This window comes from Macrobrachium nipponense, chromosome 2, assembly GCF_015104395.2.
Source record: "Macrobrachium nipponense isolate FS-2020 chromosome 2, ASM1510439v2, whole genome shotgun sequence".
Lineage (NCBI taxonomy): Eukaryota > Metazoa > Arthropoda > Malacostraca > Decapoda > Palaemonidae > Macrobrachium > Macrobrachium nipponense.
The window spans coordinates 133,570,253-133,596,562 of NC_087201.1; the positions used below are offsets into that span (position 1 = coordinate 133,570,253).

The 26,310-nt window shown below is 36.1% G+C and overlaps 2 protein-coding genes across 8 annotated transcripts in view; one reads left to right on the top strand and one right to left on the bottom strand.

Moving 5' to 3' along the window:
* The window catches only part of LOC135221001 (glutamate dehydrogenase, mitochondrial-like), a 452,434-nt gene that overhangs the window by 288,430 nt on the left and 137,694 nt on the right, over positions 1–26,310 (top strand). The window lies entirely within an intron of this gene.
* Positions 1–26,310, bottom strand: part of LOC135221000 (RUN and FYVE domain-containing protein 2-like) — a 115,362-nt gene that overhangs the window by 62,845 nt on the left and 26,207 nt on the right. For all 7 annotated transcript variants that reach the window (XM_064258711.1, XM_064258708.1, XM_064258709.1 and 4 more), the window contains 5 exons: positions 16,933–17,111; positions 16,617–16,726; positions 9,296–9,503; positions 8,747–8,904; positions 7,268–7,445 (listed from right to left, as the gene is read on the bottom strand). In XM_064258711.1, coding sequence (XP_064114781.1) covers positions 7,268–7,445; positions 8,747–8,904; positions 9,296–9,503; positions 16,617–16,726; positions 16,933–17,111 — 833 coding nt within the window. The remainder of the gene's footprint in view (positions 1–7,267; positions 7,446–8,746; positions 8,905–9,295; positions 9,504–16,616; positions 16,727–16,932; positions 17,112–26,310) is intronic.

Consider the following 26,310-nt stretch of genomic DNA (forward strand, 5'->3'; position numbering starts at 1 on the left):
ATTTTCAAATCAATTTGTATTTTTCATAGCTAGCTGGAAACCAGTAAAAACAATCACAGATTGTAAAACAAGGAATCTGTGGCATCTGGCAACTCAGGCATATACCCCGCAATATACCAGTCTTTCTTCCAACCCAGGACATATGAGAGGGGCGGCTAGAGGTGGGTAATTAATGTTAACACCTCAGGTTTGTTAGCTATGAAAAATACAAATTCATTTAAAAATTTGTCATTTGTTCATATGTGGAACAACCTTCGGTCTTAACAATAGGATAGACTTTTACTTGGAGGGAGGTACAGTAAGTTCCAAAACTGAAGCTACAAATTTCAGAGGATTTCGTTCGAAATTCACTAACTGGCAACTATAACTCGTAGCTGAAAAATTTATTTTTTTTCTACAGTGAAAGCTCTATCAAGCAAAATAAAGCCAACATATGATGCACAAATATAAAATCTATGATATTTATAACAATCATAAGAAAAAATTACGGTAAAAGTAATTATTTTAAAGTATAGTAATTACTTCAAACTATAGAAACGAAACAATTTGAAATTCTCGTTCAACACAAGATTACCAACATTACCAATGTATATTTCGAGCAATGTGGAAACAAATATTTAATATCATAGTGTATTATCAATTATTTTAGCGAAGATGCATAAAACCATGCAAGTATCAATAGAATGTAAAGGGAAAATCTCCGCGACATTAAACATAATCAACCATGAATGCACCTAGATTCAATAGAGAAGTTGGGTGTGGTTGGTAGTTCTGATTCTAGCTTCTAGGACCGAGCATAAAACACTATCCTCGAGAAAGGCTCTAACTGCTGCTGCTACCTTCAGGTGACTAGGCCTAGTTCCGGGCAAAGATAGAACCTTCAGGACCGATACCAGGACCTGTCCTTGCACTTGGGAAACAGACTCGCTATACAAAAAATAAGAAAGACGGTCACAAGCAACCAGAACACTCGTAATAATACCACCTGGTTAAGTAGGGAGACGACAGACCCCAACCACCCCTAACCCCCCTCTATCTCTACCTATACCCACAATACTAACTCCACCGTTTTCACTTCAACCTTTTACCTCAAATCTTCGAATCATATCCCAACCGTGAAATTTACGACTGAATTTGCGTAAGTGGGAGTATCATACTAAGAGAGTGATATCACCCAAATTCATATTTCCACGGACAACCAGTAATCAGTTCAATCCAGTCAAGCATTATTGTATAACAGAAATTTATGACTTTTTTGGGGATATATATATATATATATATATATATATTCTATATATATAATATATATATAATATATATTAAATATATTCGTATATATATAATAATAATATATATAAAGAAAAAAAGCACCGAGCATGACCAATAGGCCTAGTGCTTGATTCTTAAAACAGACCTCTGGTTATTCCTGACTAGATAAAAAGGTCCTGAGAGAGAGAGAGAGAGAGAGAGAGAGAGAGAGAGAGAGGAGAAGAATAGAGACGAGAGAGAGAGAGAGAGGAGAGCGCATAAAAGTAGATACTCGAATTAAAATAATGCTCGCCAAGCATATTCACACTCCGGAACGTATGGACAAGAACAGTCTCACTTATGCACTGAAAAAAAAAAGTGGAAACCTACGAAAATACTTGTTTGGTGCAACCCTCACATGCAAAAATTTGCACAATTGAGAAATTTGATGAAATTATTAACTAACAAGCTGGAAAACATATTTCCTTGATTCTTGAAATAGGTCTAACCATGTAACCAATGCTAAACGCGCATATAACTTGGATTTCGTTTTTTTGTTTTTACACCAACTTGTGTCTTATTTATATTTCACTTAATCAGATGCTAAACTTCTCTGTGCTTTATCAAAAGAAATCATAATAACTTTTGATATAACGCTATAAAAGTAGAAAGTTGATTTACAAATATTAGGCCAATGCTTATGCACTTGGTTCCTGCTGCCACTCTATGGTGAACACTTGATATCACACTTTGAGAGCCGCAGATGTTTCTTTGGGGAAAAAATTTTTTTCTTTTGACAAACAATTATTGAATTAACATTGATCATTCACTGGGGAAATAATTTCTGCGCTTATACAGTTAATCACTGATACGTATTATCAGATAAATAGTATGACAATAATTGGAATAAAACATACTAACTGGCAACCCCACGAGTTTCTAAAGAATTACGATCAATTCTGAGATTTGTCGCTTCACTTCTGGAACTTACTGTACAAGTACCCATAACTGAATGGGGATTCAGCCCGCCTGGCCACCTTTCCTAAAAGGTTGAGTTCTACGGAAGGGGGTCTGAGCCCTTGAGCGAATAGATAAACGAGTATCTAAAAAACTCAACCTTCTAGGATGAAACACAATGAAAGATGTCCAGACTCATTGGTAGAAGGTAAAACAAATTTTGTCTGTTCAAGCAACAAATCACATGCCACAAGGATTTGTTAAACACTCCTCTCTCCCGTTGTTAGAGAGCAGAGTAAGTGCTACTGAGAAACAGATTTGTTATTCACATACCAACACACAAATACTGCAATCAAATGGCTGCCACACTCACCTGTACCAGACCAGTTCCAGCTTATGATGTGTGAAATTCTTCAACCCACCTCCCAGGAAGAAGACAAGGGAAAAAGAGAAAGGAGGAGACAAGCCATCTCCCACATTCTCTCTCCCACACAATCATCTTAGGTAAGATACCAAATGTCCGGCTGGGGGCACTAGATGAATTACTCAACTTGATGGGCAGCCACCACCGGACCCAAGGAAAAGTGTCCAAGGACCTATGGGAAATGTCCTTCAGGAAGGAAGTGAACTTGATCTGCTTAAGCCAGGAACCAACATTCAAAACACTATGAACCAACAAATTCTTCTTAATTGCCAAAGAGGAACTCAATCCTCTGATGTCATATGCACTTGCCTGCACAGACTCTGTGGCAGAACTATCCAATGGGGAGTATGCCTTTAATCACCTCATGCAGCCAGAATGACAAGATCTTTGTACTTCCATTCTGGACCCACTGGTGCCAACTCAAAGTCAACGACCATTGGTCTTATGTGGAGAATCCTCAGATAGCAGGGCAAAGCTTTGACATGACAAGGCAAGAACTCCTAAGGATCACTGTCCACCCATTCTTTCTGGAGTAGAATGAAATGAGACAAACTTTCATCCTGAACCGAGGGATTCAGTCTTACCTACGAAACCCGGGACAATTTGAAGGTCACAGACCTCTCATCCTTGATGGTGCCATGAGTTAATTCTCTCTTCGAAGAAGTCAATGCAAACAGGAAAAAACTGTCTCAAGAGTCAGATCTCCCACTAACTATTGATGTAGTGGTTTACATGGAGCTCAAGTGAGACTACTCAAGACGAGAGTAAGATTGCACATTGCATACTTGAGCTCCTTTGTTGAATAGAACTGTACCACCTTCCAAAACACCATTAATTCCCAGGATGAAGAGATGTCCGAGCCTTTAAGGAGTAGGATCAACCCGAAGTTGGCCCTGCAGCTCATGAAAGCTGAGATGGAAAAACTTTTTCATTATGTGAAAGAAAAGAAAATTTAATAACAGCTCACTGACATTCAGGAGGTACTCAACAGTCTCCGGCTAAGAAGCAACAGAAATTTTATTGAATGGTGGAACATTTCCATATGAGGCTGGCAAGGAAGTGCCCATGAACAATTCTGCTCATAATTGCTGACAGAAGATATATTAGTCATGGGAACTGCTCCACCTGTGTACACAGGGGAGTCACCAAGGATACCCTGAAATTTTTGGGGCTCAAAAGCCTGCCTAAGACCTGATGGATCCAGCAGACTACCCTGTCCAGGATCTGACGGATCCCATAGATTTCTCTGACCAGGACCTGACGTATTTGGCAGAACTGAGGGAATGTCTACTCTGGAGATTGTGCCAAAGATGCTGAAGAGCATCCTCTGTCTGAGGAAGAGGATCCTTGATTCCGAGTTTCCTGTTGCAATGAGAGGAAAAGAGGTCTAACACGGATCTTTCTTAGGGAAAAACATGGTAAACCACTACTTCCTGCTTCAAAGACCACTTTACTCGTAGGCCTTTACTCGACTGTCTAGAATAAAGGTCAACACAATCCTCCTGCTTGGAAGCAGCTTACCATGAGCTCCAAAGAGGTGTCAACTGCATACTGGTGCATCTCGACTGTCAAAAGGGAAGGGCTGGTGGCAGAGAGAATATTTCATCTCAATGACCAATTCTAGGACAGTGAATAGATGACTCCTAGAATCTGTCATCGAGAAGTGGCTTAAGAGTCTCCAAAAGGCCAAAAAGATATTAGGGCACCCTATTGGGATGTCCGCAAATAAAAAACTCATCGTAGATATTCTCTAAAATCTCCTACAGTAAACTTTGCACAACAAAGCAACAGCACTGTATAACTAGAAGAAGCTCTTAAGCTGCCCAGGAGACATGCATCCTCAACTGTCGAGATTCCTTATAAGCTGATCCATCATGATGATCTACAATCAGTATGCTACTCATCAGAGGAGTCTGGTCCCGGACCCCTTCTACACTAAGGAACCATCACGGCGGTGTTCCAGAGCAACATTGACAGTTAAAATGGATCCTTCATAATTCGAAGGTAAGTCCACCATAAAACGAATTACATTACTGATCTGGTCATTCGTATGAAGGAAGGTTAAGCTAGGAGTCGAACCTAACTCAACCCAAAGCAAACTTCTTAAAGCATGGGAAATCTTGTAGAATCAAGAAGAAGACTAGGCTGAGAACTTCAACACCTAGGCTGGCAGAAATATGGAGAAATATGTTTGCCCGATCTAGGCTATAACTAGGACCCAACACCTAGGCTAGTATAAATAGGCCAGGGAAGGTTTAACTAGTATACCCATTAACTGTCATTTTAGGTTAGCCTAAGAACTCATCCCCGTAGGCCTGCTACACCAAAATTCTAGCACTTAGTCTAAGTTAAGATAGAAAGGAAAGTTCTAGCCAACGAAACTAGCTACGCTAGTTCATGAATTAACCACTTGCAAGGTTAAGATCTAAAGTATTTAGCTAAGCTAAGAACTGAACCATTTATGCTAGGTTAATGTATCTTTGACTAGTTAAGTTAGGCAAAGCGCAACCATTTAGACTATGACAAGGACCCCTGGCCTATTTAGACTAGGCTAAGAACTTAACCACTTAGCCTAGGATAAGGAAGCCTTGAACTTTAGGCTAGTCTAAGAACTCAATCACTTTGTCTAGGATAAGATATCCTTAAACTATTTATGCTAGGCTAAAGACCCATCAGTTAGTCTAGATCCAGGTACCCTTGAACTAGTTAAGCTAGGCTAGGCTAAGGATACCTAGGTCTGAACTGGTTAGATTAGCTAAGAACTCAGCCATTGCTAGGCTAAGAACTCAACTACTTAGGCTAGGTTAAGAAGACTTCTGAATTATCTATGCTAGGCTAAGACCTTACCCCGTTAGGCTAAGTCGTATTAGCTACTTGCCAGGTAAGAACAGAAATACTTCAGCTAGACTAAAATAGAAAGGCCAGCATTTCTTTACCTTCCTTCTCCCTAAAGAGTCTCAGCCTAGACCCAAGTATCTAACCATAAAGTAGGCCTGAATCCCAAAGAATGCCGGATGGCTTGATTGAACGAATCCATCAACTGTCATTTGCACAGACGGCAAGTGACGTTTTGGCAGGTCAGCAATATGTAACTTGAAGAGAAGGCACTGGACGTGGCTGTTTGATGAAACACGTATGTGAACTTGGTACAAGTACGTGGATGCTTACACGTCCATGGGCACTGGTACACAGACGAGAAATTAAATGACAGACATATCAAACAGCTGGATATGTGGTGAATCATGTACATGGACAATTGATGGTCAATTATGTGGACAAGCGATGAACCACGTACATGGACCAGCTGAATATATGGGGAATCATGTACACGGACAATCGATGGTCTATTACGTGGACGAGCAATGAACCACGTACACGGACCAGTGATGACACTCTTACATGTTCGTGTCATGAGGAGCGATACAAGTTGGAACGTCAGTGAGAAGATCCCGCAATCATGTACATGGACGAGGGAGGATCAAGTACGTGTACGAGCGATGAACCACGTACATGGACCATTCGTGTCATGTGGAGCGATACAGTGATGACACCCATATATGTTCGAGTCATGTGGAGAGAAATAAGCTGGAACATTAGTGAGAAGATTGCTCGATCATGTACATAGACAAGTGAGGATCGAGTACGTGGGCCACATACACGGACCAGCGATGACACCTGTAACATGTTAAGTGTCATGTGGAGACGAGTGATGAGCCACGTTCACTCTGAGAATGCCTTTCTTCCACTTGCTCCACCGCCAACCTCACAAACATGAACATGTAGGGAAAAAACACGAACTTGTGGGTTAGATGGTGAAGCACTGCTCTCACTTGCCCCGAACACGTACAAGCTTGGGAGAGACATGGTCATGGAGCAGAAGGCAATGTGCTCCTTGACTTGCCGAAGACGAAACCAACAATTCCTTGATCCTCCAACGTTTGACACAATGGCGAGGCAGTGATGGAGAAGTAGGAGAATGAATGAAACTCTTCTCTTTACGAGGTTTCTTACTAGCAGGAGTCGGGGAAGAGACCCTCCGTTTCAACACTTCTTCTCCGAAAATACAGTAGAAAGCCTCTCTCGCAAAAGAGTCCAGAGCCAGCCTCTTGAAGAGCGCTTGAACCAATGCCTCGGACAGCCCAGTGAGAGAAGACAATGACATCATAACTGGAGGATGTGTGCCACCGCATCTGACATCATAGTCTGAGAGGACTCTGGGAATGATGTCACAGAAACTCTGCTTTCCATGGAGGTAAAAGAAAGACTGGCATATTGCGGGCAACGAGCTTGGTCATTGACCAAACATCCACCCTGTATATGCATGAGTTGCCAGACACCACAGATTCCTTGTTTTACAGTCTTTGATTGTTTTTACCGGTTTCCAGCTAGCGCTACATTATCTTACTGTTTAGACCAAAGGTTTGTTCCGTGTATGAAGAAATCAACCATTAAGGAGGTGTAACTGTTACGTAACCCATAGACCACATTCTTATGACATTTCAGACTACGTATTCTCAGTCTTATGTCAGAAATGAAGTTTCTTCAAGTGAACGATGTGCATCATTATATCATACAATCTGAAGCAGATAAAATACAGTAACTAAATGTTCTGACTGCAAGTATGATTGTAATACCAACCTCTCTCTCTATTTCTTCTTGTTGTTGCTGAGTAGGAAGGCCTTTGTCTTTACGCAAACGATCATTGTCTTCTTGAAGGTGAATGATAGAGTTTTTAGCAATGGCCAAGTCTTCTTTCATGAGTGCATTTGTAGTTGTCAATGCCTCCATCTTTGCCTGAAGATTAGTAACTGTTGCACTGAAGAAAAATCAAACAAAAATATTATTTAACAAACAAGAATTATACTTACACATATTGTCGTAAAGACCAATTAAATATTTTCAATGCCTTTCATGCATTTTACTGACCTAATACAATTTTTATCCAACATATTTTTTAATAAATAAAAAAAGCTTATTTAATAACACAAATCTAACTAAACCTCCTGCATTTTACTTACTCATTTACATATCAATTTAAAGTAAACATGAGATAAAGTATACATATATAATAACTTCACATCCTCAAGAAATACAAACGTTTGTGTCCCAGTGTGAAATGGTCTTGTTACTATACTGATCTTATGTTTTAGGGATGCCATGATCTTTCCATCTCCTCTCACAGTAAGAAGTTGCAGTTGATAGCATGGGAGCATCAATGTCAACAGAAGAAGAAAACATACAATCTTCCATTATATACACTTCTTACTCTACCTCTACCCTTTCTCAGACAGTTTTATTTTTGTTTAGGTTACCATATGTAATGCCATTCTTAGTATACCAGCAAGTAAAACTGACTGGACCTCTTGACATACCTTAATCATGCAAAAAATATCATAGTACGATTGATACTTTTTATCATGAGACTGATACAGTTTGAAGCATTGCAATGAGTTTTCCAGGGTATGGAAATGTCAAAACTATTACAAAGCTTTGGACATTAATTATAATCTATGCACTCTTCCCTCATGTAGCCCTACATGACTTGATAAGAGAAGGGATTAAGCAAATATAATAACATGTCTTTTAAATAGGACAAGTTTTTAAATAATTTGTATTTTTCATAGCTCACAAACTTGAGGTCTTCGACAGAATAATCTTCTAGTGCCAACTGGAAACTGGTTTAAACAATCATATGTTGTAAAGCAAGGATATCTCTAATAAAGGGTAGTGAGGGTGCAACAGGGTTACAACAATGTTTGTTTATCATACTGTAATATATGTGGTGGTAATTCTCACCTCAACAAGGGCTCAACATACGTATTAAGGTGAAAGATTAGCAAGAGAGTACCCACTGTTATTACTGCACTTGGCATTCACAACTGACACTGGCAGAGAAAGGTTAGGAAGTGGGAGCTATATCTACGTACAAATATCAGTAAATCAAAGTGCTTGCTTACATAAATTTTTCACTGATTTCCATATCAAAAGTAGTGAATATGCTCTTGTTAGTTAGTGATTTGCTTGTAGCATGAACACATTACATGACACCAGTTTAATTAACATTAATTCAACTTAAGGGAAAGTTGAAGAGGGCTACACTGAGGACCTAACACTTACTTGAGATGACGATTAAGTTCTTCAATGTAATTTTTTTGGTCAAGGACTTTTGTCATATCTGTCTGTTCTGGAACATCGTCGGGGCTAGAATCTGCACCGGAATTTCTCAGGTAAAGTGAAAAATCAATAACGCCCATTTGGCTGTCTAAATCTTCCTCCTGTTGAGAAAATGAAAAACACTGCATAATGTGTTCATTCAAAATTTATCTCACCCTATAAAATAAAGAAAGCTTACATAGCATAATAGTATTATCACATGTAGATAGCATATGCTATCAGTGGCACGGTAATACATAACATTCAGTCCCACTCCTTGTTAGAATAAAAAAGTGAGGAATTAAATGGTTATTATTTCCATTATTATTACCATACACAGTGCTTGAATTAAAAAAAAAAAAAAGTACTCTAAACAAAACCATTAACATCCCAATAAAATGTCTCTAAATCTTTATACAATTCTTTGTAGAAATAAATAAAAATACATACAGGATAAAACATGAGCCACTGCATATAAATGATTGTAAAAAAAAAGCAGGAAAAAATACTTACCTTAACACACAGGTTACAATCTATAACATTCAGGCCTACCAAAAGACCCATAATGACAATAGATTCATCAGCCAACATCAGAGCACCAGGTTCATAGAATTCAGTTAGCAAGTCATCCCTCCTCTCGATCAACAATCGAAAATAGTCAGCAAGTTTCTTCTGCATTAACGCCAAACGAAGCCATGCACGTGCTCTCCCAATGTGGGTCCTGATAAGACAAGTATTTACATTTTAGCCTGCTCTCTGTGCTCCTTAAATACACACATTCTTTTTTTATCATATGATACCCTATGTAGTGCATATTAATTACAGATAACAGACTCATTTACCAAACAATAAAAAACTTATGGTATTCCCTCAGGAGAGGGGCTTTCCACTACATGGGGGTCCTTCTATTCAAGCAGATGTGGATGAAATCAATAACTACTTAATGATCAGAGAAGAACCCTAAAATTAATTACCCTCATGTGACCGGCTACATTTATAGTATTAAGCACACCCCAGACCAGGTAGACTTTACAATTGGCCAATTTATGAAAATAACACATCAGCAGAAAGAGGAAGATAAGCAAATGCACATGGTGTAAGAAAAAAAACAAAAAATTCAAAAATTTTTTCTTTACTTCACTTTCCACAGGAAGTTGAAAGTGACTATTTTCAACCGTGTGTGGGGCCTCTTTCACAAGACACTAATAAAAATATGCTAATTTTACAAAGTTTACATGCTTTTCTAATAGTACAGTATTTTATTTTATTTCATCTTGTAAAATTATAATTACAGGCAGTTCCCAGTTATTGGCAGATTCTGTTATCAGCGATCCGGTTTTATGGGGCTTGTCTAGAGCCATAAAATCGGCGATTTATGGCGCCATAATGGGCCAAGCTCCAGTTATCGGCGCCATAAGCACCCTTATGGCACTGATCATAAGTGCTATTATGGCACCATAAATCACCGAGTTTTGGTTAATGGCAGTTTTCATTATCGGCACAGCCCCGGGAACGGAACCCCCGCTGATAACTGGGGACTGCCTGTATTAGTACTATAAAATACAAAAATAATGATTATGCATCTTTTCCATGGACCTTTTAATAAGTTATGCTTTACTTTACTGTATTTACTAATATTGTATATATTTCCATATTAATATTGTATTATAAAATACAAACATAGCGATCAATGTTTTGGTTTGGAAACCAGCAGAAGGCAATTGCGAGGTAAGTTTATTTCTTCGTATTTTCTTGCATCTTATTAGCATAAATGAATGTTTATTTATATAGGACAAGGTTATTTGACATTATATGAACCATTTTCAAGTTGAAATATGATTTGAATACATATCGTTGTGAACTAAACTTGGTTATTTTTTGTTACAAAAAGTGCAGTGGGCATGTTTATTACATAAAAAAAATAAACAGATTCCGTTTGCTTTTTTGACTGGATTTCATCATAATAGTAGTACAAGCTTTATGTACTTATCTTTTATTGGAGTGAAAACACTTAAATGTGTTCATTCATGACCAATAGTTTTGATTAAAGCATTTCTCTCAAATCTTATTAACGAAGTTTACGGGAGTTTCATCCATGTTGCCAATGCATGATAATAGTACATAATTGTTAGCAGCATAAATACTGTTTTCTCAGCTTCAGCTACAATTTGCAGCTTAAATTTAATATATTTCCTTGCCAATCTTTTCTCCATAGTGAATAAGGGTATAGTAACATAAAAATATATCAGTCCCGTTCTACTTAACGTCATTTGTAACATAACTAAGGTAATTATTCACTATCATACGATGGTTGAAATGCAAGCAAAACCTGTTAGTTATCCAATTCGGTTTTTCATAGCAAAACAACTGTTTCTTGTTCAGTTGTTTATGGCTGTAATGAGCCCCTAGCTTTGCACACTCTGGATTCATGGATTTCTCTATGGAACATATACATACCCCCATTATTCACAGATAATTTGCCTAGTTGCGGTTGTATTTTTCTATAAGAAATATCCATAAATTCCTGTTTTTTTTAATAAATTTGATCATAAAATGCACTTTTTGTGATAAAACTATTAAAAAAACCAGGTAAATACATTTTTAGTTGGTTTTTCTTGAGTTTTAACTAACAAAATAGGTAGTTTTAAGCATTTTTATAAAGGTTTCAACTAGCATTTGCGGACTTGCTATTCACAGGGAAGTCTGGTACACATCCCCCGCGAATACGGGGAACACTGAACATGTTTACACACGATTATAAAGTTTCTAATGATACTTTTAATATTCCCTTTTACTCTTTTAACTTACTTAACTGGAAGATGGGATAGATAAAGAGGTGGAGGAAAAGAGGTTAGCCTATTGAAATTTAGTCTAAAGAAATTAACTCGCATGATACAGATTGATAAGATAATTTTTTTAGAGTGAAAATTTGGGGGTCACATGATAAGTGAGATCATGTATTACAAGAGTACATATATACGTTACCCAAATAAAGAATGGCTTTTGTTACTTTGTAAAGAGGTACCCCATAGTTGTAAAAACTTGCCCAAGATTTCCTAACCATCACACAAAGTACAACCTATTATTGATACATAAATAAGAGGTAAGTACAATGTTCCCTCCGTATTCGCGGGGATGTATACCAGACACCCCCGCGAATAGTTAGAACCACCACTAAAAATGCTTATAACTGCCTATCTTGAAAGTTCAGAAACCAAATGTATACCTTAAAATATACCTTAAATTACTAACCTATTATACTGCATCAATCTTTGAGGTTATATTATTAACAACATTTCAAAGTCATCCTAAACATTTTACCATTAAAAATATATACCTACAGCCAATAACACAAAGAGAGAGAGAGAGAGAGAGAGAGAGAGAGAGAGAGAGAGAGAGAGAGAGAGAGAGAGAGAGAGAGAGAGAGACCATTGAATGGCAACATCATACATCTGACCATTAAAAATGAAATTATGAATTATTTCTGAGACAGAGAGAATCACAATGGAGAGAGAGAGAGAGAGAGAGAGAGAGAGAGAGAGAGAGAGAGAGAGAGAGAGAGAGAGAGAGAGAGAGAATAACTCCTAGACTCCGACTGCTTCCCCTCCTATATCAACTGTCATTTACTCGCCCCACCCTCCTTCCTCAAAGTGGATAAAAAGACTGGGAATCACTATTTTTTTTATTAATCTTATTAATTCGTATTTGAAAATCAGCTATAAGGTAAATCACTTATTTACACTACAAAATAAATAAACATACATAAGTGAGAGAGAGAGAGAGAGAGAATGTTATTTTTATTGTTTAATCTCATTAAACTTAATATTATTTGAAAACTAAGTAATGTAGTACATTATTATTTTGCCATAAAATGTAGTAATGCCCTTAAAGATATATTGTATACATACACTTCCAGCCCAAACAGATGACGAGAATTACCGCTATGACATATGTATCTCGTGTGGCGCGAGAGAGAGAGAGAGAGAGAGAGAGAGAGAGAGAGACCCCGAGAGGAAGAGGAGAGAGACGAGGAGAGAGAGAGAGAGAGAGAGAGAGAGAGATATTGTCCTTATTTAAAAGGTTGAAATGGATAAATTATTTTATTTAAAATACAGCTAACACATGAATTTTGAAATGTTAATATTATCATTATTATATTATGCAAAAATATTAATAAACATATACATATACCATGGAAATTCTCTCATCTCAGTAAAAGAGAGCGAAACAGAGAGAGAGAAAATGAACTTGAGTGGGCAACACTCTCCCCCTCCTGTCACATTACTTGATATATTTGACAGCTGTTGGACCCCAGCCACCTCAGCTTGGCTACCTGGAGTTCAAAGACAAGATGTGGGGTAGAATGGATTTTCTTTCATTCTTACATAATTTATTTTATTTATAAACTAAAATCTTACTAATTCACTTTAGTATTTTCTTTAATGAATTGATATTATTGCTGTTTGCATTAATATTGATATTTGAAAATTAGTAAATTATTTATTTATCATACAAAAAATATATATCTCTGTAAGAGAGAGAGAGAGAGAGAGAGAGAGGAGAGAGAGAGAGAGAGAGAGTTATCCTTATTTTGAAAGAGTGAAATGGAATGATTATTGTAGTATTTCTGTGAAATACAATCACATGATTTTTGTAATTACAGTTATTATTATTATTTTTTTTTTTTTTTTTTGCTCTATCATAGTCCTTCAATTCGACTGGGTGGTATTTATAGTGTGGGATTCCAGGTTGCATCCTACCTCCTTAGGAGTCCATCAACTTTTGTTTCTTACATGTGTGCCGTTTCTAGGATCACACTCTTCTGCATGAGGCGGCCGGAGCTACTTCAGCCTCTAGTTTTTCCAGATTCCTTTTCAGGGATCTTGGGATCGTGCCTAGTGCTCCTATGATTATGGGTACGATTTCCACTGGCATATCCCATATCCTTCTTATTTCTATTTTCAGATCTGATACTTATCCATTTTTTCCCTCTCTTTCTCTTCAACTCTGGTGTCCCATGGTATTGCGACATCAATGAGTGATACTTTCTTCTTGACTTTGTCAATCAACGTCACGTCTGGTCTGTTTGCACGTATCACCCTATCCGTTCTGATAAATAGTCCCAGAGGATCTTTGCTGATCGTTTTCTATCACTCCCTCAGGTTGGTGCTCGTACCACTTATTACTGCAAGGTAGCTGATGTTTCTTGCACAGGCTCCAGTGGAGGGCTTTTGCCACTGAATCATGCCTCTTTTTGTACTGGTTCTGTGCAAGTGCCGGGCATTCACTTGCTATGTGGTTTATGGTTTCATTTTTCGTATTGCACTTCCTACTATGGGAGAGATGTTATTTCCGTCTATCATACTTTGAACATATCTGGTTCTTAGGGCCTGATCTTGTGCCGCTGTTATCATTCCTTCAGTTTCCTTCTTTAGCTCTCCCCTCTGTAGCCATTGCCATGTGTCATCGCTGGCTAGTTCTTTAGTCTGTCTCATGTATTGTCCGTGCATTGGTTTGTTGTGCCAGTCCTCTGTTCTTTTCTGTCTTTTCTACTGTCTCTGTCTATATTTCTGGGTCTTCATCTACTTTTATTAGTCCTTCTTCCCATGCACTCTTTAGCCACTCGTCTTCACTGGTTTTCAGATTATTGCCCCAGTGCTCTGTTTTCGATGTTGACGCAGTCCTCTATACTTAGTAGTCCTCTCCCTCCTTCCTTTCGTGTTATGTATAGTCTGTCCGTATTTGCTCTTGGGTGTAGTGCTTTGTGTATTGTCATTTGTTTCCTGGTTTTCTGATCTATGCTGCGGAGTTCTGCCTTCGTCCATCCCACTATTCCTGCGCTGTATCTGATTACTGGCACTGCCCATGTGTTTATGGCTTTTATCATATTTCCGGCGTTTGAGTTTTGACTTGAGTATCGCCTTGAGTCTCTGCATATATTCTTTCCTGATCGTGTCCTTCATCTCTTGGTGTTTTATATCTCCTCCTTCCATTATTCCCAGATATTTGTATCCTGTCTCATCTATGTGTTTGATGTTGCTCCCATCTGGTAGCTTTATCCCTTCAGTTCTCGTTACTTTTGCCTTTTTTGTATGTTGACTAAGGCGCATTTTTCTATTCCAAACTCCATCCTGATGTCTCCAGATACAATCCTTACAGTCTGGATTAGGGTATCTATTTCCTTGATGCTCTTACCATACAGCTTGATGTCGTCCATGATTATTATTATTATTATTATTATTGACTTATTATTATTATTATATTATTTAAAATAATTTGAAAATATTAATAAAAACATACTATACATACATGTACCATAAAAATCTCTCATCTCAGTAGAGAGAGAGAGAGAGAGAGAGAGAGAGAGAGAGAGAGAACACACTCCATTCTCTCCTGTCACATTACTTGATATATTTGACAGCTGTTGGACCTCAGCCACCCAAGTTTGATACCTGGAGTTAGAAGAAAGATGCATGAAGACTGGAATTTCCTTCATTCTTACATAATTTTTTAATATATAAACTAAAATCTTACTAATTCACTATAGTATTTTCCTTAATGAACTGATTGCTCTTTACATTAATATTAATATTTGAAAATTAGTAAATCATTTATTCATCATACAAAAAACGTACATCTCTGTAAGAGAGAGAATTATTATTGTTATTGTGATATCATTTAATCTCATTAAACTTACTAATACAGTATTGATCAATATTAATATTTAAAATTAGTAAATCATTTTTGTATCATAAAAATGTATTTAGTCATGAAAATAACATCAAAATACTCTAATTAGTGATTATTTATCATCGGAAAAACCGTGAATCTGGAGAAAGTGAATACGCATGGGGGACCCACTATATAACTTATGGAAAAAATGTGTGTACAGTCGTCCCCAGGTATTCACAGGATATGACTGCACCCACCCATGAATACCGAAAAACCGCAAATACCAAAACCTACTCAAATAATGCTTATAATTGTCTATTTTAATAGTTCACACACACCAAAGACCTCTAAAATGCTTATAACTGCCTATTTTAATGTTCAAACACCACAAATGCCTGAAACTATCATCCTAAAGCATTTAGTCACAAAAATACGTAATATGAAAATACAGTACAGGCAGTCCAGATCATCGGCAGGGGTTCTGTTTCAGCAGTGTGACAATAACTGAAAATTACCTATTTTCAGTTTTCGGCATCTCTGTTAGGCATGTTTCGACATCAAAACCTGATTATCGGGACCGGTAAGCAGAAATCAGTGCATATTAGTGCTAAAAAATGACAAATTTTCTAAGACAATTTGCATTTTTTCATGGCTACAAACCTGAGGTCTTAATAATAGGATAATTTCTAGCGCCTAGCTGGGTCCGGTTAAGAAACAGATGAAAGCAAGGAATCTTGTGATATCTGGCAATGCATGCGTAGATCGGGCAAAGAGTGGTTGAGACAGTGGTCGAGACCACTCAAATTTTTTTTTTTTAAACTTGCCTATTTTCACTGCTAGACAAGCACCATAAAACTAGATCGCTAATAACTGGGGACTGCCTATAGAAATTGTTCTATGAAAAAATATGTGAATAAATGAGTTTTCTACAATACTAATGTGGATAGTATATATGTTCCACAGAAAAATCCATGAATATGCTGAGCCACAAATAAGCAGGAGTCAACTGAATAACTTAGGACAAAAAATTTGCTCAAATTACAAACATCTGCAGACTTTTCATCACAAACATACTTTATGAAATTAACTAATTATTAGGTAAGCAACACTATTTCAACAATGGCATAAACAAATAAAAACATGCAATATTTTAAAGACTTACTTAACAGTAGGTAGGTTACGCACACTAGCAGTTATGTCTTGAGCTTCATAACTCCACTTCTCTACCAGTTGGAAAAGATCCCAAAGTTCCTTTTTTGGTCCCAAAATACCCTGAAGAATAATTTATAGTGGTGACACACTTATAAAAATTCTAATCATCAATGGCATCTAAAATTTAGTCTGTCCATAGTATATAATTACGTAATTCAAATTACTAATTTACCCACAAATACTAGTACATATTGTGTAGTGCTATACTAGATTCACTACTAATTATATCTCATTTAAAAAAATATAAAAAATATAACAATACTTACTCTCTTTGGCTTCAGTCCATGCCTTAGCACGTGTTCTAATACAATAAAAAAATGCTGAAGAGGTACAGAGTCCGAATCTAGCATACGACCAAACTTGAGTGATGATTCTATCAATTCTTTGACCACCAGTTTGCAGATATTAACAAGGTTGCTACGTTCAATGCTGACTGGATCCCGTTCTGCTGACAAAACTATTAGTTAACATTCACAGTACGTAAAGAGACATTTGACAAATTATTAGGCTTGTAACTATTTAGTATAGTACTCCTAAAATAAAAGTAAATGATACTAGCTAAAAAATTTCTACTTATAAGTAAACATCATAGTACTGATGTAAAAGTACCTGTATGCAATGCAAACCTATCTTTGGAAACTGCCATCACATGCAGAAACCTGTGTAATACGATAAATTACACTATAAGAAAAGATTACTCTACTAAATAAAGAGGTGGCTTACTGAAGTAGTTTCTGCTATACGTAAATCATGCTCGAACACATATACTACATGATATTTGCTAAATAAAATTATCATAGTCATAGGATGTGACAGAGCTTCATTTTCTGACTCTGATACAGGTCCCTAAAATCTATCTCCTAAACATTAAACCTCAACAGAGAATCACTAATAATCTTGCCATAATAGTCAAAAGAGCCTTTGGCTCATGCTTCAGCAAGCTGCTCCCAAGAATAAACTTTTGCCAAATACTACTGAGAAAAATGTTTAATAATAATTATGGCAAGTATGGCTTCAAAGATCCAGGTTTTGTAAAGATCAAGATGTAATTTTTCTTTTTTTTTTAAGAAAAACAACTTATAGGTTATTTTCCGTACCTTTAAAAGATTAGTGCTACAACAATAAATTTATGGTAAAAACCTTAAGGGAGTATGCAAAAGTATTTAGGTGATTAATAGATGTGATTTTACATAAAATATGATACGTACTGTACTGCCCGTTAAAAAAATATGATGTATTAAGGAACAAAGAAATCTATAGAAAATGGTTACCGTAGGAAAAAATCTCTCTTCCTCATAAACTAATTTATCTGTATTAATTTGTAATCAGAATGTGTGCATTACTTTTATATTAATTTTAGAATTATAAATATGTGCACATTATTAGATAAGCAAAAACAGTGATTTGCCTTATTATAACAAGTCTCTCTTCCTCGTATAAGCTAAGTATGTATTGTAAAAATTAAACTGACCGAGAATCTATTACAATACTTTTAAACAAATTCTCTATTATTACATACAATTTTACTAAGAGATAAACAAGTCAAAATAGGGTTCTGTCTTATATCATAGGATAGTAATGCACAGGCTAGCCAATTGCGAATTCTGCAGAAGTCCAAATTTTTCACAGATCTGGCCATCCTGACTCACCCCATCAGTTTGGATCTTTGAAGTTTCATTTATATTTTGTAAAATCAGGGGAATTATATAATTTAGTCTTCCCTTTGATTCCTCATCCATGGGAGCCAAAGACTAAGGTTCAGTGGTCTGGTTAAACTACTGAACATTTTAATCATAATCATATATGTCTCATTCTTTCTTCAAAGCAAAAGGCTTTTTGTGACCGTCCATCAACTGAAGACCCTGTATCCATAACAATGAAATGCTTAATTATCACGGCCTGGTATAATGGCCTGTTTATCAAATGATTAACATAAAAGGAGTTTGAAATCAAACATAAAAACATTCATTTTGTGCAACAGCAATTTAATAGTCGGAGACATAAATTTAATGGCTTAAAATGACTGCTGAGTGACAAGAAGTTCAAGTCTAAAATACTGTGCCTATCACTTTCTCTAATGCCTAAGTCCAATTGTACTAATTTGTCACATTTTTTTTATATTTTGTTTTTGTGAAAGGGAGCCAAAATACAAAAATACAGTATAGCAATAGACAATGGATATTTCCCATTATGTGATAAGATGTATCAAGAATAAATCTAGTATGTACTAGTATTATCAGTCATCAATAATATAAAAGAGCAATGTTCAGTTAATATGCTTGTTTTATATCTACATACAGTATGTACCAACAACCTCTTAATTAAAACTGCTGCAGACATAACATCTACCAAGACTTCACTTCATTAAAATAATTTTCAAGCTGTGAAACTCAATCAGCTTAGCATAATATGATAGAGCATTCCACATTAATTTTATAAAATTAAAATGTTTAATTCAAGGTCAAAGAATGAATAAAAACACTAAGCAAAAACTTGAAATATACATGAAGAATAGCATATTGCCTCAAAAGTATAATTTTCTTACAATTAGTCTTTAAATAATGTAAACTTTAAATATGGAAACTATTAAAAGGTATTCATAATGCTTCCAAACATACAAATTCTCATTTGACATAAGCCTTGAACTGTCAAACCATCCAAGCTGAAAAAATTCACTCATGGTTTAAGTGTCCCATATAGAAAGTCCTTTGCTCACATATGCATTATGGCAAGATGATGCCTTCACCAAGCCTCAACCTAAAGGAAAAGGGATAAAGGAGCCTACAGAGAATAAACATAGGGCCTAAACCCAAGAAAATGAGGGGCCTGTCTTCTGAAAAGTAGAGTTGTAAAGGAATCAAGTTAATATGTAGTATACTATAGTGTACACAAGTTAAGGAAACAAACAGTCACTACAATAACCAATATGAGGTTGCTGAGCTCAGTGAGACAAAGGAAATGTGGAATGTTCATCAAAGGCTTAGAGGCTGCATAAAAGCAAAGACATAAACTTGGTTGGCTTTCATGAATTTTAGCCTCAACAGCATCAACAGAAAAAAAACATACGAAAACTATGATGCAGCAGAAAAGGGATATGAAGTCTCATGGTCTTAGGTCATGGGAACAGAGAAATAAAAAACCTAAGCCCTAAAAAAAAGTTGAATCAGTTGTCTAGATCTCAGCTGAAATCAGAGCTCTGCCTGGTAACAATAATAAGGCCAGGTCAGACACTCAAATCAGAATGTAGTACAGGAACCAATATCTGCCACTGAGAATGATACTGCTAACTCTTGGTGAGACACCTCAATGTGAATCCTTTCAGTCCTGGAAAAAATTAAGAACACAAATCACACAACACATGCAATTAAGAATGAATAAGTGAAAGTAGAATTCCCAACTCAAGATGCCAACTCAAGATGCAATGTTCCAGGTGATTTAAAGCTATTACCAAGAAAAATTATTTAAAGCTTTGAAATGTTTGATCCTGAAATAAAGACTATCACAGAAAAGGGTATTCTGCTTTCCATCAAATTTTAGCAGCAAACCAAGAATGAAATGGGAGTTTTTTTCAATATGGCCTCTTCCAAAATGACAACTTTTTAAATCAATTTGTATTTTTCATTGTAATAGCTGGTAACCAGTTATTACAATCCGAGATTGTAAGCAAGGAATCTGTGAGATCTGGCAATGCCTGCGCATACGAGGTGAAAGCTGGTCAGTGACCGCACATAACCCCATGACACTGTCTTTTCCTAACCGCCTTGGAGAGTAGACAATTACACTTTGCTCTCCTTCCAAGCCGTTTGTTTTTTGCCTGTATTCTGTTCTTTCAGTGTTGTGTGTGTGCTATTGGGTTATGGCTTCCTCCGAGTCTCCACGACCTCGCTAGCGTATGTGTCCTGGCATCGGAGGGTTCCCATGCTAGAGATTTTTGGTGTCTACGGATATGGATCCGCACACAACTTGCAGTAGGTGCAGAGCTAATTTTTGCACGGTGACAAATCCTTACCCGGAATGTCATGCCTGGCCTAAGGTTCAGTGAAAGTTATGTTATAAGAAGAGAAAGCATTGCAGTTTCGATTCTTCCTTCTTGGGAGGGTATTTTTGCCTCTTTGGGACGATTTGGCTGCTCCTTCTCTTTTGTTTGATGCTAATTCTGGTGTTCCTGTGCCCCTTCAATTCAGTGTTATTTCATACAATCCACATCAAATTCATTATGGCTGCCACTCCAGAAAAAAAGCAAACCCTTGGAGTACTTAAGAACAAAAGAACCTGTCCTACACAATGTTGTTACCAGTCTTACATAAATAAGAAGCCCTGCTAACGCACTGCCTATCATAATGTCATACTGAGAAAGTCTTCCCAGTTTTGGAGACTTAGCTGTCTCAAAAAGTTATTTTAATTTTTTGACTAATCCATATTTTGAATAGTTTCTATTTGGTCTTCCGCAGCTAACTATGATCTTAATCTGACTGACAAAACTTTGATTTCTTTTAAATTTCTTATCCCTAATATTGTATTTATCCCTAGTGCCACTGTTCAATAAACAAATTGGCTATAAAGATATTTCCTAACTGCGATAATCCAGCATATTTTGAACTTCACAGATTATATATCCTGTTAATTCTAAGTCTTGCCTTTTCTTCTATTAGATCCGATATCGAACAGCTTGCAAGAATTATATTTCTGTCTTAAGCAATTTGTAGAATAATCTTCCTAATTCTGTAACTGGATCCTTGGAATTTCGGAGGTTCAAATTTGTTGCAAATCCTTATTTGTTTAGCAGACTTAAGAGCGTCTCGCTTCCTTGTTTATTGCTTGTCTTATTCGTTTTACAGGCGGTCCCCAGGTTACAACGGGGTTCCGTTCTTGAGACACGTCGTAAGCCGAAAATCATCGTAAGCCGGAACATCATAAAAAATCCTAAGAAAACCTTACTTTTAATGCTATGGGTGCATTAAAAACTATGTAAACTGCATTCTTATGGCATTTTTCGTAAAAAAAAACCTTCAAATATTGATTATTTTGCATTTTTGGTGTCATATTTCATCTCCCAGATGAGCATTGTAGGCGTCGTAACCCTGAAAATAACGTCTATTGATAAGCGTCGTAACCTCAGAACGTCATAAGCCGACACCGTCGTAAGCCGACACCGTCGTAACCCGGGGACTGCCTATACTCTGTTATTTATGACTTTTGTTGCTGTTCACCTGAATTGTTTTCTTTGTCATTTCTCTATCAAAGTTTATTCTTTATTTCACAAATCTTTTTGTATATTAGGCTGTTTTTCTTATTGAAGCTCTTGGGCTTGCAGCATTTCCCTTTTCCAACATGCATTGCAGCATGGCTTGTAACAAGTCCATACTTCCATATATGGCACATCATTGCTTAAACAGTCATCCATCTAGCTTCCATTCTGTCACATCCTTTTGATGGAGATATCTACTCCTTTATCACTAGTCCAAAGTTGCTCAAGTCTGCTGTTCAGCGCCATAAGTTTTGTCTTTCATCAAATGGCTTTGTGAATATTTGAAGAACTTTCAAAATGTATATATACCATTGACATCTACCTAATCATCTCAATCAGTCATCCACTTATCTTTCCAAAGGCCTCAACCACAAATTGTATATGATCTCCTGTGGTAGATCTTTTTAATTCTTTTGATAAATGATGTTCATTCCTACCATTGCCAATCACACTGCTGCCAGCAAGGGAGACTGGGAAATTACATCCAAGGCACCAAGTCAACAGTAAATCAAACATTGAGTCCAGTAACCAAGAAAAAACGGTACCTACTTCGAATTCTTCAGTTTTTGTTAAAACAAAAATATGTTAAAAAGTTGTAATCACTAATCATTCACAGGATATTATAAAAAAATATAAAGGAATGACATTTATAGGAACAACAAAGACATGGTCATGGAAAATGCCTTTCTAACAGCCAATGCAGCAACGCTGCATAAGAAAACCAAAAGGGAGAAAAGAAACTAAGGTGAGTGAGATGCTCCACAAAGTATTCCAAAGTTGTATGAACACTTGCAGTTTTCAGCATAAATGATTCAACATTGGGCAAAGTTAGCAATTTAAGACCTTAACATAATGTTTATATGTGTGTAGGAAAACATGGACTCTCTATAGCAATTGTATTAGTACTTACATTAGATGACTTTTTCATAAGTCAAAAGTAAGCTTGGATAACACGAGACAAGTAAAACAAAATCACCCTAAAAGAAAACACATTAATTTTTCATATGTATACTCAAGTCTACTAAATAATCATTTTTGACACAAGCACATTACTGTATTCAGACCTTTACATATCCTGAAATATTAGTTATTTATTGTACTTATATATCTGTAGTCTTAACTTAAACTATCAGTTACCTTGTAAAATAACAAAGTATTGTTTAAATTTCCAATAATTTATTTACCATAATTCTAAGTATGGAAACAATATTCAACTAATTATAAGTTTAAAAAGATAATATCTATGAAGTTTGTAGACAAATTCAAGTCTACTATGTATAATATACTGTATGAGAATACTGTTTCCATTTCCCGTGTAAAAAGATACCTTTTAAACTGTACAGAGATATGTTTATGTTTACCACCTTTATATTTATAGTGATATCAATTATCCAATGTGCCGATAACAGTGGGAGTCATTAGAGAAGCAATACAGTAGAGATAAAAACATTTGCATCAAGGGTCTATGAAACACTTATGTCAAGATTTTGGCAACACCAAAGCATGGACTGCAGCAAATTAATTATAAAAAGCTGGTGAGTCAATCAACGTGATGCTTCACAGCATAAATACCAGCCATGCAATCATGCAATGTCAATGATCTAGGAACCAAATCCCTGAAATACTTTTCCATTAGGAGTGTTATAAGTCTTAAAGTGGTCGGCATCCATACCTGTAACAAAATATTTTATTCCCATATGCAATTATATGTTAAAAATCGACAAATTAATGCAAGTTAGTGCAGCCCATAACATTTAAAAGAGTAATCTGTGAATCTTAGCCGATACAGATTTTGAGCATACCGAGCAAAATAGAGAATAAAAAAAGTAGTGCCCAAATTAATAGACCCCTGAACTTATTCCCTTTCAAAAATATATTCATAATAATTCAATGACCCAAAAGTCTGTCTATGCTGCAATACTGTACCCACCACATTTTTCAATAACCCCTGTATTTGAAAACTTAGGGCTAATTCATGACTAGTACAAAATTTTAAGACACCCACAGCACTGCAAAAAACTAACATTCATTATCATTTAAGCAAATTATCCCAATTAACAGTCATCTTCATCAAATCCTATATAAATGGGATATGTGTATTTCATACAGAGAAACATAATTTTGAATAACACCACAAATTCACAATACAAATCATATGGAGATACCAACTCCTTTATATATATATATATCAAAGAATCTTTCCAAGAACCTAAAATGCAGTCATCTCATGAGAAAATAGTCTAAAACTGAATAATTAAAGGGGCCAACCTAGATCAGTCAGCCTGTGTGGAAAACAATTAAACCTACATCCAATGATAAAGATCCAGTTTCTCAACATCTTGTATCATGGACTAGATAGAGCATGAGTCATCAGCTTAGAGACATGTGACTAACCAGCACTCTGGTGCTGTGTATCAATGACTAATATTGTTCATTAGCCCTACAGCTACAGCTACAGCTCCCTCTTCCATGCTAGGTAATTATTTTTCCACATATATTAACTTTTACATATATTAACATTGTTTTTACTGTATTTAAAAAAAAAAAAATCATATGAGACAATCCTAAAAGCCCATTAACTTACAAAGCATGCTTACAAAGAAATTGGAAATCTTGATTTCAAAATGAGAAATGAATGAAAAATATAAATTAAAATCATCAAATGTAAACATACACAATACATATATTTCCTGAAGCCATAGAAATTATGCATGACACTTTACATAGTACCGCAAACTCTTTTCAGGAAAAAATCAATAAAAATATGAGGAAGCATAACATCTGAAGAGTTTAAAAGGGCCCTACAGAGGAGGGAAAATTAAAAATTCCAAGGACCGTCCAGAATAACAAAAGGCTTAATATAAGCAACAGGACAGCCCATCATCAATGAGCTTATTATAGAATATATGAAGCCTCATCACATACAAGAGATATGTACAACACGAAGAGTGGAGACACGGTAATGGTTATCAAAGGAAAAGGAAAAGCACTGCTAACTGGATATTACATGATACTGTTTGAACTAGTCTTCCTGTTTATATTTTTCTAAAAATAAGAAGCAAATACATTACTGTTAAGAAGTCACAGGTGTGAAAATTAGTAGCCTTTGCTTTGACTTAGCCTAAAAGGATCAATGACTTTACATGGCACCTAATTTCTCAATGTGTTTGTCACATTTTACAAGAAAAATGACAAAAAAGTACTCTTTCCTTCAGAACTCTTCATCAATAGTTTTCAGTTTCTATAAAGGAACTCCACTGAAGGCCTTGGATATTTCTTTCCGATTAATTCATTTTGAGGACAACATTATTTAGTATATCAGGACAAACGAGTTCCTATTAGACCTGTCACATGGGACCAAAGCCACTCCCTACGCCTCAATTCAGCAGTCCTTTCTAAGCAATTCCTAAGGGTCTCCCAAAGTGGAGAACTATTTCTGATCTCTGATTACAATGGGCAGTGGCTCACCTTGGTTCCAGGTCCAGTTTCCTAAAAGAAAATAAAACTGCTTGTCATTTTCAACAGGGCAAATTCCACTACAGCAATTTCTATCTTGCATTATATAGCATGGCAAGGTACAGTCTAGATCAACACTGAAGTTCATGACAAGAACAGTTTAAGATACCCAACATGACTATGTCTCTTTTCCACAATATCAAGATCATTGCTATAGAAACTTTACTTGAGGACATCTGAAAACTGCCATCCGTTCTCTCATGAGTAGGTTGATATTAGAAAACCACTTCATCTACTATGCCTTTCCAAATTCCCAAAAGATTGATTCTCCCTCATATCCTTTCCCTCTACACCTGACTGTACCTATCTGCCTAAATATCATGCTTAATATTTTCTTGCTTTACTGTAATTACACACTTTAATATTTTCTTGCTTTACTGTATGTACATACTTATAATTATTTTAAAAAGCTATAATAAAAATCCTGCCACTTGTGCTTCCACTTTGATTCTATGAAACAGCATCACTGACCAAACACCTAAACTGATACTGAATCCCAGACAATGGTAGTCTGGTAGAAAGTATGAGTCAGCCTTTAATAGGAACCAGCAGTCTCTAGCCTATTTTCTTCTGTTCACTCTTCTGTCAAACATAAGTCAGACCAATCACCAGGTGAATTATGTCAACTAGAGAAAGTAATCCTGAACTATATACTATGTAGAAATTTTTTTTAAAAATGTATCTGAATCTAATTGTCTCCACTCCATACCTGAAGAATGACTGACATTCTGTGTTAAAATATCAAATTTCTGTAGTTTAGATTTCCACATTAATAGACAGTCTCAGTAAATGTATTACAATCTTCACATTTTTATGTGCATTCAGTACATCTAAGATTTCAAAAATATTATAACCATTACGTGTGCTTATATCTCCCAAA